Genomic DNA, 18,203 nt, shown 5'->3' with positions numbered 1-18,203 from the left:
TGCCATGATGCTTAGATTGAGTCTAATCTAAAAAATGAGATAACGGAGGTTTACATGAATTCATACAGTTTTTGAGCAAAGTACAATGTAACTCTGCAAGTACAAATTCACCCCTCAAATGTATATATATATATGTGTGCATGTGGGTCTTTTTGTCTGTGTGTGTGTGCGTGTGTGTCTGTCTTTCGGTCTGGGTTGGGGGTTGTGAGTGTGAGAGAGTGTATGTGTGTGTGTGTATGTAAGTGTGGAGTGTCTTATGTCTGTGACGGGATGCATGTGTGTGGGAGTGTGTGTGCGTGTCTGGGGTGGGGGGTTGTGAGTGTCTATGAGAAAGAGTGTGTGTGTGAGTGTAGAGTGGTCTAAGTCTCTGAGAGGATGCATGTGTGAGTGTGGGAGTGTGTGTGTCTGTAAGGGTATGTGTGTGTCTGTGTGCGTGTCTGTGTATATGCGTGTCCGTGTATATGTGTGTGTATAAGAGTGCTTGTGTGTGTGTGTGTATGTGTGTGTGTGTAGTGCAATGGGGTCACCTGTTGAGGCTCTCCCTATGGGTACTGAACTTAGCTATCAGCCTCTGCTCAGCCACTTTTCACTGTTGCCTGTCCCGAAGTCCGCCTTGGAGGGTGGTCACCTGAAGGTCTGTGGTCGAATGTCCTGGACCACTGAAGTGTTCCCTAACTGGGAGGGAACCCTCCTGTCTGTTGATTGTTGTGCTGTGCCCATTAATCCGTTGCCATAGCCTTTGCTCAGTTTCCCCAATGTACCATGCCTCAGGGCACCCTTGCCTGCAACGTGTAAGATAGACAACGTTGGCTGAGTCACATGAGTACCTGCCATGTACATGGTGGGAGGTGTCCCCATGTGTAATGGTGGTATCCATGTCCAAACTCTGGCACATCTTGCAGCACCTATCATGACAGGGTTGAACCACCACCCTGTTGCCCCCACAACTTTCCATAATCTGTTTACATATTTGTACCTCTATCTCACGCTCGCTGTTGGGAGGCCTGTAGTACAGCCCCAACATTGTTACCATACCCTTCCTATTTTGGTGCTCTGCCCATATTGCCTCACTGCTCGAGTCCTCCATAGTGCCTTCCTTCAGCACAGCTGTGATATCCTCTCTGACCGGTAATGCAACTCCTCAAACCCTTTTTACCTCCCTCTCTATCCCACCTGAAGCATTTGTATCCTGGGATACTTAGTTACTGGTCTTGCCCTCCCCTCAACCAAGTCTCTGTAATAGCAATAACATCATACTCCCAGGTACTAATCCAAGCCCTAAATTCCTCTGCCTTACCAACTACACTTCTCACATTAAAACAAATGCACCTCAGACCACCTGTCCCTTTACTTTCATTATCTGCTCCCTGCCTACTCTTCCCCTTAGTCACGCTGACTTCATTATCTATTTCCTTATTGGCTTTAGTTACTGCCTCCTTACTGTTCACTAACCTCCTCATTTGGTTCCCATCCACCTGCCATATTAGTTTAAACCCTCCCCAACAGCGGAAACAAAAGCACCCCCAAGGACATTGGTTCCAGACTGTCTGATTTGTAATAGTCCCACTTCCCCCTGAACCGGTTCCAATGTCCCAAAAATCTGAAACCCTCCTGACTGCACCATCTCTCAAGCCACTCAGTAATCCTGTCTATTCTTTCATTTCTACGCTGACTAGCACAGGGTACAGGTAGCAATCCTGAGATTACTATCCCTGAGGACCTACTTTTTAACTTGACTCCGATCTCCCTAAATTCTGCTTTTAGGACCCCATCCCATTTATGACCAAATCATTGGTGCCTGTATGCACCACGACAGCTGGCTGTTCACCGTCCCCCTTCAGAATGTCCTGCAGCCGATCAGAGTCAACTATGACAAGTGCACCTGGGAGGCAATATACCATTGGGAGTCTCATTTTCAACCACAGAACCACCTATCTACTCCCTTTACAATTAAATCCCCGATGATTATAGCCCTTCCACTCTTTTTCCCACCCTCCTGTACAGCAGAGCCAGCCATGGTGACATGAACCTGGCTCCTGCTGCCTTCCCCTGGTGAGCCATCTCCCCCAACAGTAGACCTGTTTTGGAAGGACATGACTGCATGGGACACCTGCACTGCTTTTCTGCTCTTTCTCTCCCATTTGGTCACCCATTCCCTTTCTCCCTCAGCAATCCTAATCTGCGGTGTGACCAATTCACTGAACGTGGTATCCACGACCTCCTCAGTATCATGGATGCTCCAAAGTGAGTCCATCCACAGCTCCAGAGCCATCATGTGGTCTAAGAGGAGCTACAGCACTTCCTGCACGTGAAGGAGTCAGGGACATCAGCCATGTTCTTGAGTTCCCACATTGAACAAGAGGAGCATAACACAGGTCTGGGATCTCCTACCATTTTTACTCTTACGCTTAACTTAGTTCAACTAGTCCTGCTATTTATTGAGTCCCTTGTCTTGTTCCTTTTTCCAAAGTGCATCACCTCACATTTATCAGGGTTAAATTCCATCTGCCTCTGATCTGTCTGTCTGACCAATCCGGTTACATCCTCCTGCAACCTCCTTCTTTCACCGAGCCAATCTTCATATTATCTTCAAACTTACTTATCATTCCCCGTCACATTATCATCTACATTGTCTCTATAGATCACAACTGAAAAGAGACCCAGTAGTGACCCCTGTGGTATCCCACTGCACACTGGATTCCAGTTACACAAACAGCTTTCTGCCTCATCCCCTGTTTCCTGTCACTGAACCAATTTGGAATTGAATACTCCAGGTGTGATCTCACTAAGGCTCTGTACAATTGCAGCAAGACATTCCTGCTCCTGTACTCGAATCCTCTCACTCTGAAGGCCAACATCCCATTTACCTTCTTCACTGCCTGCTGCTCCTGCACACTGACTTTCAGCGACCTATGTACAGGGACACCCAGGTCTCATTGCACCTCCCCGTTCCAAATCTATCACCATTCAGATAACAATCTGCCTTCCCGTTTTTACTATTAAACTGGGTACCCTCACATTATATTTCATCTGCAATTCTCCCAACTTCTCTGAATCACACTGTGGTATATCTGCCTTCTTCTCACAGCTCACCCTTCCACCCAGATTTGTGCCATTTACACACTTGGAGATATCATTTTAAGTTCCTTCTTATAAATTATTCAGATGTATATTTGTGAATAGCTGGGATCCAGGCCTATGATACCCCATTAGTAACTACCTGTCATTCTGAAAAAGGTCTATTTACTTTGTCTCTTTGTTTCCTGTCTGGTGGCCAGTTCTCTCTGCATGTCTATATGCTACTCCCACTCACATCAGCCTTAATTTTACAGATTAACATCTTACCTTGGACCTATCAAAAGCCTTCCGAATGTCCAAACAAACCACATCCATTGGCTTTCCCTTCTCAAATCTACTCGCTACATCCTCAAACAATTCCAGTCGAGTTGTTAATCATGATTTCCCTTTCAAAATGCCATGCTGACTCTGTCCAATTCTGTCACTGTTTTCTCAGAGCTAAGCAATAAAATATTTTGTAATGAACTTTCTCCACTGCTGATGTCTATTTAATTGGTCAAAAATTCTCTATTTTCTCTCTCTCTCTCTCCCGCCTTTTCAATTGATGTGTGACTTTAGCTGCCCTCCACTCTGCAGGACTATTCCACAAACAGATAACCAACAATGTTTCCAATACTTTACAACCATGTCCTGAAGTAGTCTGGAAAATAGATTATTTGTCCCTGCTGATTTAACAAACTTTATTTTTTCCAGAACCATTTCCCTCCAAAAACTGATTTCCTTCAATACCTTGCTCTGGAAAAGCCTTGGGGACACCAACATTTTTGAGATATATTTGAGAATTCATTTGTGCAGAAAGGTTCAGAATAAGTTTATAATTGGTCTTCATCTTTATTTAAAATAGAACATGATAACACTTGTATGGAACTTTTTTTTTAGATTAGATTCTCTACAGTGTGGAAACAGGCCCTTTGGCCCAACACGCCCACACCAACCCTCTGAAGAGTAACCCACCCAGACCCATTTCCCTCTGACTGATGCACTTAACACTATGGACAATTTAGCATGGCCAATTCACATGATCTGCACATCTTTGGACTGTGGGAGGAAACCCGCACAGACATGGGAGAATGTGCAAACTCCACACAGACAGTCGCTCATGGCTGGAATCGAACTTGGGACCTGGTTTCTGGAAGGTAAGGGCTGTGTGAAGGGTTTCAAACATGACTAATGATTGCAGCTCCTTGTTCAGTTTGCTCCTCCCTCACCACTGATCAAGCCACGTAACCTCCTGTCACACTGAGTGACATTGCAATCAATATCATAGTGTCAGTGCCAGCAAACAATAGCATCACAGTCTGACCCACTGGGTCAGGCATCACTGTCTGACGTCAAAGAATGGAGCCTGAATCCCCTCCCCCCATGCTCATAAACCCTACAGCATCGAAAATATACTGACACCCAGCCCCTTCGATTAAACACTGACCCACAGATAACTCCTTCAGAGGTTGAAGTCAGCATCGACACTGAGAGAGAAGGAGAGGGAGAGATGGGGTGAGGCAAAGACAAAGAGAAGGAAAGGGAAAGAGAGAGAGAGAGAGAGAGACAGACAGAGAGAAAGAGAGAGAAAGGGAGAGAGCGATAGAGAGAAAGAGAGAAAGAGCTCCTCCCTTCTTTCCTCCCAGACAATGCTCTGTCTGATTGGAATTCTCATTGTTCCATTTTCCCAATTCTGGAGGAGACTCCACTCTCAGATCCAGCATTCCAGCACATTCCCAAAACTGATATCCAGATTTGAGTGGACCTGTTCCTCTCAAATATGGATTCGAATGATGACATTCCACTGGATCCCTTGCTGCAGGGAAAGGATCAGCCAGGGCCGTATTCTTCAGCCTTGGAGAATAATGACGGGATATTTGGAGTGTGAGTTTGATGATGTAAATGTGAACCATTGCAGCAAAAACATTACAGATGGTTTGTACAGACAGCAAAGCCCAAACCAGAGCATTGTTACAATTGACTCTTTCCCAGTGAATGGATCCATCCTGCTGAATATTAGATACAGCTGGGCTTTGGACAAATATTGGGCAGATGGAGTGTAATGTGGGGGACAAGATCACAAAGTTAGTAGGCAGCTACAGCAAGTGAATCCAGAGGCAGATGGAGTGTTGGTGCTCCTTGTAAAGGGACTGCAATCTAAATGCAGGGACATTTTACTGCAGCTGTACAGGGGTTAGGGTTAGGGGCTTGGTGAGAGCACATCTGGAGTATGGTGTCCAGTATCAGGCTCCTTATTGAAGAAAGGACAGGAACTGCATTGGAAGTAGTTCAGAGATAGTCCCCTTGACTGATTCCTGGTATGGAGCGATTGTCTTATGGGCAAAGGTCAAACAGGTTTGGAATCTGATCACTGGAGTTTAGAAGAATGAAAGGTAATCTCATTGAAATGTACAGAATTCTTAAGGGGCTTGACAGGGTAAATGCTGGATGTTTCCCTTCATGGGAGAGTAAGGGCTACACAGAAAACCACTAGGACAGGATCCAGAACATAAGAGGACCAGAAAGCTGAACTGTATATATTTTAATGTAAGGAGATTGACGAGTAAGGCGGTTGAACTGAGAGCATTGATCAGTACGTGGGAATATCATATTGTTGTAATTGCTGAGACATGATTGAAGAAAGATAGGACTTGCAGCTCAACATTCCAGGGTAGAGAAGTCTCAGGTGGGATAGAGGGATTGCAAGAGAGGTGGGTGTATTGCATTATTGATAAAGGAGACCATCACTGCAGGATTGAAGGAGCATTTCTTGGAAGGCTCTTCAAATGAAGCCATCTGGGTAGAGCTAGATATAAAAAAAGGACAGTCACTTTGCTGGGATTATACTACAGGCCTCCCAATAGTCAGGTGGACAGAGAGGAGCAGATATGTCATCAAATCACAGAGAGATGTGAGGAATAAGGTTATATTAGTGGGGAATTTCAACTTCTCTAACATGAACTGGGATTGCCTTTGTGTTAATAGTGGAATGTTTAAAGTCCATCCAGGAGAGCTTTTGGTGCCAGTACATAGATAGTCCCTCTAAACATGGACAGTGCTGGACCCAATCCTCGGTAATGAAGCCGATCAAATGGTTGGAGAGTCAGTGGGTGAGCATTTTGGAGATAGTCAACAAACTCCATAACTTTCATCGTTATTATGGGAAGGATTAAGGGTAGTGCAGAAGTTAAATGTCTAAAGTGAGGCAAGGCCAATTTCAATGTCGTGAGACAGGATCTGGCAAACATAGACTGGGAGCAGCTACTTGCAGGTCAGTCGACATTCGGAAAGTGGGAATCTTTTTAATGTGAGACAGTGAGAATTTAGGGCCAGCTCAGAAAGAAAGGCAAGGACAGCAACTCCTGGGATCCTGGATGTCTAGGAGTATGGATAGTTTGGGAAAGGAAAAGAAGGAAGCAAATATCAGGGACAGAGCATCAACAAGAAGGGAGGCCCTTCAGGAGGAGAGAAAGTTTGGGGAGGTGCTTAAACAAAAAGGAGGGCAAGCGGGGCCATAAATTATCTTTGGCAACCTGATCCCCTCACCCCAGAATACTTAAAAAAGTGGCAGAAGAATGAATAGATGCACTCGTGGTCATCTTTCAAATTTCTAGACTCTGGAGCAGTTCCTATGGATTGGAGAGTGGCTAACATAACCCCACTATTTAAGAAGGGAGACAGAGAGAACACAGTAGTTTTTGTAGACCGGTTAGCTTGACATCAGTAGTGGGAGAAATACGGGAGTCCATTATAAAAGATGTGCAGCAAATTTTGTTGTAATCTGCACCTTATGAACCGGCACTTTTGAGAAACCAGCGAAAGTTATATCCATTAAATGCCACAAAGATTAATATATCATTCTTTACAATTATTATAGTTGAAAAAAAACAAGTTTCATAGTTATTATGGAATGAGATAAGGGCAGTGCAGAAATTAAGTGTCTACATTGTCAGGAACAAGAAAGAAAGAGTCATTAAGCTGAACAAGAAAGTTTGCAATTAAAGATGCCCAATTTAAGTACTTAAGTCATACATACACTGAGAGCAAAAGGATTTGCCTGGAAGCTGGAAAGGTAAGAACAGTAGCAGTGATGTGGTGACTGACAGATGTGAAAACAGTGCAAGGATTTGTTGGATTCATCAAATACAAAGTACCAATTTCTAACTAGAGTGATAATCACAATGCTAGCCAACTATTCCCATCCCAACTGCTGGTATTATTGGACAACACAGATCTCAGACTGAAACAAACACAAAAGCTGCTGAAGAAATGCAGTTGGTCTGCAGCATCTGTGGAGCATAAGCACAAATGCTGATGATTCAGATTTAGTAATAAGACCTCCTTACAAAGAAATGAAGATAAAACATTCTGACAGAAAGTATGTGGGGTGGCACTGTGGCTCAGTGGTTAGCACTGCTGCGTCACAGCACCAGAGTCCCAGGTTCCATTCCAGCCTCAGGCGACTGTCTGTGTGGAGTTTGCACACTCTCCCTGTGTCTGCGTAGGTTTCCTCCCACAGTCCAAAGATGTGCAGTTTAGGTCAATTGGCCGTGCTAAATTGCCCATAGTGCTAGGTGCATTAGTTAGAGGGAAATGGGTCTGTGTGGGTTACTCTTTGGAGGGTTGGTGGGGACTGGTTGGGCCGAAGGGCGTGTTTCCACACTGCAGGGAATCTAATCTAATCTAAAGCACAAATTCAAAAGAATTCAAAACACAAATGTAATTGTTTTATAGTTCTCAAATAACAGGGAGAAGGGGTTCATTTCTCCATCGCATCCTTAGGTTTAACTTAACTGTATTTTTCATTTCATTGTCTTAAAGTTTGATTGCCTTTTCCTTGATTAATACTTCACTGGCCACAGGTGAAGTGCCAGACTGGAGGATTGTCAATGTGGTTCCTTTGTTCAAGAGGGCAGCAGGGATAGGGCAGGCAATTCCAGACCGGTTAGTCTGATGTCAGTGTGAGGGAAATTATCCTGAAGTACAGGATTAACCAATACTTGGATAGGTAGGGATGCCAGTATTGATTTGTTTGACCAAGGCCTCTCATGGAAGGCAGTCCAAATGGTAAGAGCCCATGGGATCCGAGGCAAGTTGGCACATTGGATCCAAAAGGGGCTTTCAAATATGAGGCAAGGAGTGATGGTGGAGGGTTGTCTTTGTGATTGGAAGCCTGTAACCAGTGGTGTATGACAGGGATTCGGGCTGTGATACTTTCTGTTTGTAATGATTTCACTGAGATTGTTTAATTAGAAAGTTTTCAGATGCCACATAAATTGGTGGTGTTGATATTGATTTGATTTTTATTTTATTGTCATGTGGACTCAAGTATAAAAGTATGGGAGGACAGTGAAATGTATGTAATATCGCCTTGCACAGTGCCATCTTAGGGACAAGAATAGAGGTACAGAATCTAAAGGAAAGGTAGAAAGAAAGAATGAAGTTAAAGGTTACATGTTACAGACCTTTAAGTTTTTAAGAAGAAAATAAAGAAATAAATCTGGAAATTCAATCATTAGTCTTTCTTAAGCACTTAGCTGCCATGGGATCATACTTTGAGTCATCACCTTGTGACCAGAAGTCCATGCTGAGGCCAGGCCGGGCTGAGACACCACCATATACAGCAAGAGACCACCCTGTAGGCCAAGAGATAAACACGCTGAGCCACTGACAGATCACCACGCTAGGCCAAGAATCCAGCATGCTGGGCCGAGAAGCGATCACATCGAACTGAGAGGCCACCATGTTAGACCGAGAGGCCACCACATGGAACTGAGAGGGCACTACATCGAACAGAGAAGCCACCATGTTGAACCAAGAGTCTCCCTGCCAGGCCAGGACACTGCCACACCAAGCCCAGAGGCCGCCTCACTGGGGCTGCACTGGGTCAGAGGCCAGGTGTCTGAGACTGGGAGTCCATGGCCAGGAGAGTAAATAAGTAAGAAGGACAAAAGACAAACACAAAAGAAAAGGCAAAAAAAGGTGGAATAGAAAGAAGAAAATGAAACAGACGAAGCGTCCTAGTCAGCTGCCATCTTGGATTACCAGGACTCAGGCTACAGTCTGATATAAATCAACTGGTAAATTGGGCAGAGCAATGGCAGATTAAATTTAATCCTGATAAGTGTGAGGTGATCTAATTTGGGAGGTCTAATAAGGGAAGGTTATACACAATTAAAGGCATGTACCTTGGGTGTCCTTGTGCATGAATCACAGAGGTTTGATCTGCAGGTAAAACAAGCAATTAGGAAAGCAAATAGAATTTTGCCTTCATTGCAAAAAGGATTGAGTTTAAAAGCAGGAAGGCTATATTGCAGCTGTACAGGATGCTGGTGAGGCCACATCTGGAGTACTGCGCGCAGTTTTGGTCTCCTTACTTGAGAAAGGATGTACTGGCACACAAAGGGGTGCAGAGCAGGTTCATTATGTTAATTCGGGAGTTGAGAGGGTTGGCCTGTGAGAGAAAACTGAGTAGACTGGGATATATTCATTGGAACTTAGAAGAATGAGAGGGGATCATGGAGAAACATATAAAATTATGAAGAGAATAGATAAGACAGAAGTAGCGAGGATGTTTCCACTGGCATGTGAAACTAAAACAAAAGGGCATAGCCTCAAAATTAAGGGGAGAAGATTTAGGACCGAATTGAGAAGGAACTTCTTCACCCAGAGAGTCGCAAACCTTTGGAATTCTTTGCCCAACAAAGAAATTGGCGCCACTTCAGGAAAAGTTTTAAAGCTATTACAGTTTTTTTTTAACAATAAAGGAATTGAAAGATATAGTGAGAGCATGGGTAAGGGGAGCTGAGTCCATGAAAAGGTCAACCATGATCTTATTACATGGCAGAGCTGGGTTGAAGGGCCAGATGGCCTACTCCTGCTCCTAGTTCTTATGTTCTTATGTACCTTGGGAGTAGTGAGGAACAAAGGGACCTTGGTGTACAAGTCCATCAATCCCGGAAGGCATCAGCACAGCTAGACAGGGTGGTGAAGAAGGCACATGGGATGCTTGCCATCATTAGCCAGGGTGTAGAATGTAGGAGTAAGGAAGTCTTGTTGTTACTTTACAGAGTATTGGTTAGGCCATATCTGGAACACTGTGTACAGTTCTGGTCATGACACTGTCGGAAGGACATGATTGGACTGGAAGGGTGTAGAGGAGATTCACCAGGATGTTCCCTGGGATGGAAAGTGTTAGTTATGAGGAGAGACTGGATAGACTGGGTTTGTTTTCTCTGGAGCAGAGGAAGTATGCAGGGAGTCTGATTGAGGTATACAACAATATGACTGGCGTAGACAAAGTCGTTCATGAGAATCTTTTCCCCATGGCAGACATGTCTATTACCAGAGGGAATAAGCTTAACATGATGAAAAAGTGGTTTAGAGGGTATTTGGGGATTTCTTTTCCCCAGAGGGTGGAAAAAATATAAAATGTGCTGCCTGAGAAGGTGGTGGAGGCAGCTCCTCTCACAACATTTAAGACACATTCAGACAAGCACATAAAATGCCAGGGCATGGAAGGCTATGGACCAAGTGCACGTAAATGGAGGGGGATTAGTGCAGTTTGGTGTAAAGTGATCAGCATCAATATGGTGGGCATAAGAGCCTGTTTGTTTGCTGTATGATACTATGACAATGAAGAGAAGGATGTGGAAGCATTTTTCATGTCTTTTGTCAAGACAGCAACACAATCAAGGTGGGCGCTTCCCCATGCAAAAACGAACTTGGGAATCACAAGAGGTTTCTGCATCCCTGTCAGAGGAATGTTCTCGGGATCATGAGGAGGTGAAAATGGCTATTCGAAGCACATATGAGTTGGTCTTGGAAACATACAGCAAATGTTTCAGAACTTACAGAAACAGCCTGGACACCTCCCATGGCAGGTCACTTGGGGATTACGAAAACACAGGCATCCAGAATTCTCTCTCTGAGTTTGAGAGAATTCAACAAAATAATGTTGACAGGTGGACAAGAGCATTAAAGGCTGAGACTATTTACAATGCTCTCAGAGAAATTATTCTTTGACAAGAATTTAAAACTTGCTTCCCTTCTAGAATCAGAATTGGAAGACCAAAGAGTAACAACGGTAAGACAGGCAGCTACAATGGCTGATGATTATAGACTTCGTTAAAGCCAAAACCCTGCAGATGCTGGAATCCAAAGTAGACAAACAGGAGGCTGGAAGAGCACAACAAGCCAAGCAGCATCAGGAGGTGGAGAAGTCACCTGATGGGAGACTGCTCCAGAAACCTTTTTCCTTTAAGACCAAGAAATGGGAGAAAAATAAAAATTGGGTGAGTGTAAGGAAGGCAGGGAGCCAGGGGAGAGAATGGACAGGAGAGACCAGCCCAAGAACTCCTCCTCAGATTCTGAAGGACATTGCTGAGGGTGGAAGTGATGATCAGAAGCTGAAATGTTTCTCTGGGAATTAGGTGGGCCATCTGTGTTTGGAATATTGGAAGTTGTGAGGTAGACCCATGGGACTTAGTGGAGTTAGTAAAAATGTGTCAGAGAAGGGAACACAGACAGATAATCCCACGGAGCAGGTTGTAGCTGTAACTATAACAAAAAGGCTGGAGGTGAATTCTGTCATTAATAAAGGAAGTTGTAAGGTAGATGAGAGATGGACAGGATTTTTATCAAAAGGAATGGTGATTCCCTTTTCTTCAGCTAAACCCAGAACCAAACTGAGAGATATAGGGGCAACACAATCACTTTGACTGGAGAAAGAATTGATTTTCCCTCCAGAGAGCTTGATGGGAGCTAAGGTATTAATCAATGGGATTGGTGGAGAATATATTCCACTTTCATTGTATAAGTGCAACTGGAATGTGATTTGTTCTCAGGAGAAGTAATTCTCGGAGCGGGGAAAACATTCCCTGTTGAGGGAGTTGATTTCCTTCTGGGGAATGATTTGTCAGGACTAAAGGCAGTAACTTCCCCGATAATTACAGAATGTCCAAGGAGGGCCAAGAAACAGAACAATGACAGGAATAGGTTCCTGGTCTCTCTCCTTCGTGTGAGGTAACCAGGGCGATGGTTAAACACAATCCATCAATAAGGGGTGATGTGACACCACAGGCAAGTGAAAGGATCGCTGAAACTTTCCGAAAGGGTGAAGATATTCCAGGTGGAGTGTTTGCTATGATGTCCCTAATTACAGCAGATCCAAAAAGCAGATCCTGAATGAAATAAATAAACATAGTCAGTTAATACTGAAATCAAGGCTGAAGGAATTGCAGAGTGCTATCATCTTCAGAATGGAATGCTGATGAGGAATTGGAGACCCCCTCATAGACCAACAGATGAAGAATGATTGGTTAGACATTGGCTAGTGGTCCCACCCAGCTATCATAGTGCAAGGAGTACATGAGACTCCCATGGCGGAGGAGGTTGAACAATTCATCCACTTCGCCAACACCTTCCACCCCGACCTCAAATTCACCTGGACACTCTCAGATTCCTCCCTCCCCTTCCTCGACCTTTCTATTTCTATCTCAGGCGACCAAATCAACACGGACATCTACTACAAACCGACCGACTCCCACAGCTACCTGGACTACACCTCCTCCCACCCTGCCCCCTGTAAAAACGCCATCTCATTTTCCCAATTCCTTCACTCCGCAGCATCTGCTCCCAGGAGGACCAGTTCCAAAAACGTACAACCCAAATGGCCTCCTTCTTCAAGGACCGCAATTTCCCCCCCGACGTGGTCGACGATGCCCTCCACCGCATCTCTTCCACTTCCCGCTCCTCCGCCCTTGAGCCCCGCCCCTCCAACCGCCACCAGGACAGAACCCCACTGGTTCTCACCTACCACCCCACCAATCTCCATGTACAGCGTATCATCTGCCGTCATTTCCGCCACCTCCAAACGGACCCCACCACCAAGGATATATTTCCCTCCCCTCCCCTATCAGCGTTCCATAAAGACCACTCCCTCCGTGACTCCCTCATCAGATCCACACCCCCCACCAACGCCAACTCCACTCCCGGCACCTTCCCTTGCAACCGCAGGAGGTGCAAGACTTGCGCCCACACCTCCCCCCTCACTTCCCTCCAAGGCCCCAAAGGAGACTTCCATATCCGCCACAAATTCACCTGCACCTCCAAACACATCATCTATTACATCCGCTGCACCCGATGTGGCCTCCTCTATATTGGGGAGACAGGCTGCCTACTTGTGGAGCGTTTCAGAGAACACCTCTGGGACACCCGGACCAACCAACCCAACCACCCTGTGGCTCAACACTTCAACTCCCCCTCCCACTCCACCAAGGATATGCAGGTCTTTGGACTCCTCCATCGCCAGACCACAACAACACGACGGTTGGAGGAAGAGCGCCTCATCTTCCGCCTAGGAACCCTCCAAACACAAGGGATGAACTTGGATTTCACCAGTTTCCTCATTTCCCCTCCCCCCACCTTGTCTCAGTCAAATCCCTCGAACTTAGCACCGCCTTCCTAACCTGCAATCTTCTTCCTGACCTCTCCGCCCCCACCCCACTCTGACCTATCACCCTCACCTTGACCTCTTTCCACCTATCGCATTTCCAACGCCCCTCCCCCAAGTCCCTCCTCCCTACCTTTTATCTTAGCCTGCTGGACACACTTTCCTCATTCCTGAAGAAGGGCTTATGCCCAAAACGTCGATTCTCCTGTTCCCTGGATGCTGCCTGACCTGCTGCACTGTTCCAGCAACACATTTTCAGCTCCCATGGCAGGTCACATGGGGATTTGGAAAACACAGGCATTCAGAAACAGCAATTTTACTGAGCCACAATTGGATAAAGATGTGGTGCAGTTTTATAAAATGTGTCCTACTTGTCAAGTTGTAGGTAAACCTCAACACAAAACCAGCATCCTTAATTCCTCTCCCAAGTTTTGAGGAACCATCCTGACATGTACAGGTTTGTCAAGTAGTGAGTATAATCAAGGAGGGGATGAGAAAATGCTTAAGATCGAAAAAGAACTGGACAATTCCCAAAGTGAACTGCCTGTTATTAGGTGAACAAATTCAGAGATATTAGAGAATTCAGACACTGTATTTTTGTATGTGGAGAAAGATCAACAGCTAGATTTAGCGGTATTGCTCTGAAAATACAAAGATGTTTGTATGAGGAGTCATTGAGGACTTTGGTTCAGTACTTGATGGAGTTTAGAAGGATGAGAGGGAATGCCATTGAATCTTACAGAATGCAGAGAGGCCTGGATTGAGTGGACATGGAGAAGATGTTTCCAATAATAGGAGAGTTGAAGACCCGAGGGCACAGCCTCAGAGTGAAGAGACGACCTTTCGAACTGAGTTGAGGAGGAATTTCTTCAGCCAGAGTGTTGTTAACCTGTGGAACTGATTGCTGCAGTGGGCCTTGGAGGCCAGGTCATTGAGTGAATTAAGATAGAGATAGATTGGCTCTTTGATTGGTCAAGGGATCAAGATCTACAGGGATTGGGGTTGAGAAACATTGTCAACTGTAAATGAATGGTGGATCAGACTTGATGTTCCAAATGGCCCAATTCTGCTCCGTTATCTTGTGGACTTGTATTGATACATTTCGATGTACCACATGATTCAAGTGTGAAATGGATTTGGTAATTCAGACACAATAAAACAAACACTAACAGAAACAGGCCAACGTAACAGAGGGCTTCCATGTTGGAGAATCAGTTGATTGGAGTAATTGGAGTTCTCCTGTAATATTGGCTCCTGAACCAAACTGTTCAATTTGATTCTGTGTAGACTCCAGGAAAGTGTATGTAGTCACAAATTCATTCCCTATTCCCAGACAAGAAGATTGCACAGACAGGGTAGGTAGTGTATCATTCTTACCTAAAATTGAGTTGTTAAAAGGATATTGATAAGAACTCACTGATAGTGAGTTTCTGTATTTGTCACACCTAATGGATGACACCCAATGATGAATGTTGTAATTTGGACTTAAGGACGCTCCAGTCACATTTGAATGATTATTGTGGAAGTGAACAAGGTCACACTCCACCACATTACGCTCAATCTGTCAACATTTCTCCAAAGCCCAGCTGTATCTAATATTCAGCAGGATGGACCCCTTCACTGGGAAAGAGTCATTTGTAACTAGAATAATGACACATCTCCGAGAATCACATTAATAACTGTTCTTATTGAAGCTTTCATTGGTTCTGTGTTGATTGACACAATGCTCTGGTTTGGGCTTTGCTGTCTGTACAAACCATCTGTAATGACTTTGCTGCAATGGTTCACATTTACATAATCAAAGTCACACTCCAAATATCCCATCATTATTCTTCATGGGATTCAATGGAATTGGCTCAGATCAGACTCCCAGCAGCTCAAATGGAGGGAGAGGTGGAGCACTGAGAGAGGGGGGGATGGAGCATGGAGAGAGAAAGAGGGATGGAACTCAGAGTGAGATCTATCCAGCTGAGGTAGGGAAGTGGGTGGGGAGAGACAGTGAGAGGGAGGGATGGAGGTGAAGGAGTTGTAAATCAAAGACAAATTAGACACTGTTAAAGACTGCCCTGGATGAATGCTGTATGACGCTATGAGTCTGTCAACACTATCTACAATGCTACCTAACTTTGTGTCATGAGCAAAGTAGAATATCGGACTTTCTATGCCATTATTAAAGTCATTGATACATAATGTAACTAATTGAGGTGTGAGCACACGTTCCTATTGGACACCACTGGTCGCATCCTGCCAATTTCAGCACTTACTCATTATCCCTATTTTCAGTCACCTGTCACTCAACCAATTTCCAAGTGTGTCAGTATTTTAGCCTCAATTCTGCAGATGTCTACCTTAGTTATCAGTTTCTTACATGGGGCTTTATCAAATGCCTTCTGGAAGTCTATATAAACAACATCCATAGACATTACAGTGTCCAGGAATTTCATCTTCTCTTCAACAAAGTTCAGTGAGGTTTTTCACCATGACCAACTTCTCATGAATCCATGCTGACTCTACCTGATTAACTGACCATTTTCAAGGTCTTCAGTTACCCTCATCCTTGATAATAGACTCCAACAATTTCCACACCACAAACGTTGGCTTAGTGACCTGTAATTCCCTGGATTTTCTCTCACATCCTTGATAAATGTGGTGACATTTGCAATTTTCCAATCCAGAGGTACGACTCCTGTATCCAGGGAACTCTGAAAGATTATAGTCAGGGTGTCTAAATATGGTCTGTTACTACCTTTATCACCCTCAGATGGAAACTGTCAGGTCCTGAGGATTTGTCATTCTTTAGTTCCATTATTTTCCTCATTACAGATGTTTTACTGACATTAATTTTATTCAGTCCCTGTCCCTGATCCTCTGTTAATTCCTTTGGGACTTCAGGCAAGTCCTCCTTCTTTTCTACTGCAAATCTTGTGGTAAAGTATTTATTTAACATGGCTGCCATTTCCTCAGTGTCACTGACAATATCCCCCACTTTTAATGGCTAACATTGCTCCTGACCTCCCAGCTTCCCTTTTGTGGAACTGTAACATTTCTCCTTATTAATTTTGTTATCCCTTACATATTTCCTTTCAGAATCCCTTTTTGTAGCTCTTCAAAGCTGCTTTGTAGCCCTTTGTATCTTTCCCATTCAGCAGAATCTGTCATTTTACTTGCTTTTTTGTAAGTTTTTTTTTAGTTTTATTCTTTTCCTTATCTCTTTAATTGTCCATTGTTGTTTGTTCGAAGAAGTGGAGATTTTCCCTCTCAGGTAAAAACTGGTTTTGTTTTGTGCTGAATGTTTCTTTCAACATTCCCCACTGCTCTTCAGTTGTTTTACCCATGAGCAGATTTTCCCAGTTTACTGTGGACAGTCTCTGTCTCATCTCGTTAAAGTCGGCCCTTACCTTAATCTCAAACTCTAGCAGGTGATTCATGCTTTTCACTTTCAAATGTGATGTTTAACTTGATCGTGTTATGATCACTATTTGATAAATGTTCATGCACAAATGTTTCATAACTAAATCTGGCTCATTATTCATTACTAATTCCAATATTGCTTGTCCCCTTGTTACATCCAGAACCTATTGCTGTTGGAACTATTCCGGATACACTCCAGAAATTCACTAGCTTTCTGACAGAGTGCTTGTCTCTCTCCCAATCTAAGTTAAAGTTAAACTTCCCCATTAATAATGCACTGGCTTTGCTACACACTTGTCTAATTCCTGCATTTATATAATCCAGCACCTCAGAGCTGCTGCCAGGGGGCCTGTATCCAACATCTATTACAGTTTTAGATCCTTTCCTGCTCCTCAGTTGCACTGAATGCTTTTCCTTCATTATAACCTCCCTCACCATTGAAGTCATTTTGTTTCTAATCAATAAAGCTGCTCCACCTCTTCTGCCATTTCCCCATGTCCATCCTGTGAACCTTCTAACCCGATATATTTAGTTCCCAATCCTAATGATTCTGCGAATATGTCTCAGTAATTGATCCTACAGCCAAATCTTAAATTTGAATTTCTGCGAGCAGATTATTGAATTTACTCCTTACACTCTGTGCATTTGTATTCTTATTTGGTCCATTCACTGGAATCTGTTCCTCAGCACTGATGCTGTATTCACCTCCTTCTTATTTCCCTCTATCTGTTTAATCTGATATATACTTCTGATAGCTTTCCTGATATTGCCCACATAGGACCTTTTGCCTATTTTTGCTGAGGTTGTTGGTCCCAACACACACAACAACAAATGGATCCTCCCCGACTCCCCGCTCCCCCCTCCCCCCACTCTGCGAAACTTTAAAACCAGTCCAAGGTGTGACTGTCTCCCCAACCACAGTGTCCAGGTAATTCTCCCCTTCCCTGATGTGTCGCAGTGTTTGAAGCTCAGACTCCAGATCATCAACTCTGAGCTGGAGTGCCTTGAGCAACCGACACTTGCTGCAGACGTGGTCACTCTGAGCTACAATGGGCTCCACCAGCTTCCCCAACGTACAATTACTCCACATCGCCTGGCCCTGTATGTGGAAATTACTTGAGGAGTTTTTAATTTGTATTTTTAAATTTGCTGTTGGTCTTTAGTTTTAATCTGTAAAATATTTCTGTCAAGGAGACAGAGAAGGCTCCAGCACAGGAGGAGGCTATTCAGCCCCTCATGTCAGTGCTAGCTGTTTACTAACCTCATTCACAATGAACATCTC

General features: G+C 44.2%; 1 gene segment (V, D, J or C); it reads left to right on the top strand.

Moving 5' to 3' along the window:
• The first annotated feature begins 4,128 nt into the window (after window positions 1–4,128).
• Window positions 4,129–18,203, top strand: part of LOC122546420 (immunoglobulin kappa constant-like) — a 32,324-nt gene continuing 18,249 nt past the window's right edge. Inside the window, 1 exon segment of the C gene segment in view lies at window positions 4,129–4,214. Within this exon segment, the coding sequence occupies window positions 4,178–4,214 (37 nt within the window).

Source organism: Chiloscyllium plagiosum, unplaced genomic scaffold (genome assembly GCF_037043375.1).
Source record: "Chiloscyllium plagiosum isolate Xiang-an unplaced genomic scaffold, Cpla_swu_hap1 HiC_scaffold_167, whole genome shotgun sequence".
Taxonomy (NCBI): Eukaryota; Metazoa; Chordata; class Chondrichthyes; order Orectolobiformes; family Hemiscylliidae; genus Chiloscyllium; species Chiloscyllium plagiosum.
This window is presented reverse-complemented; position numbering and strand designations above follow the sequence as displayed.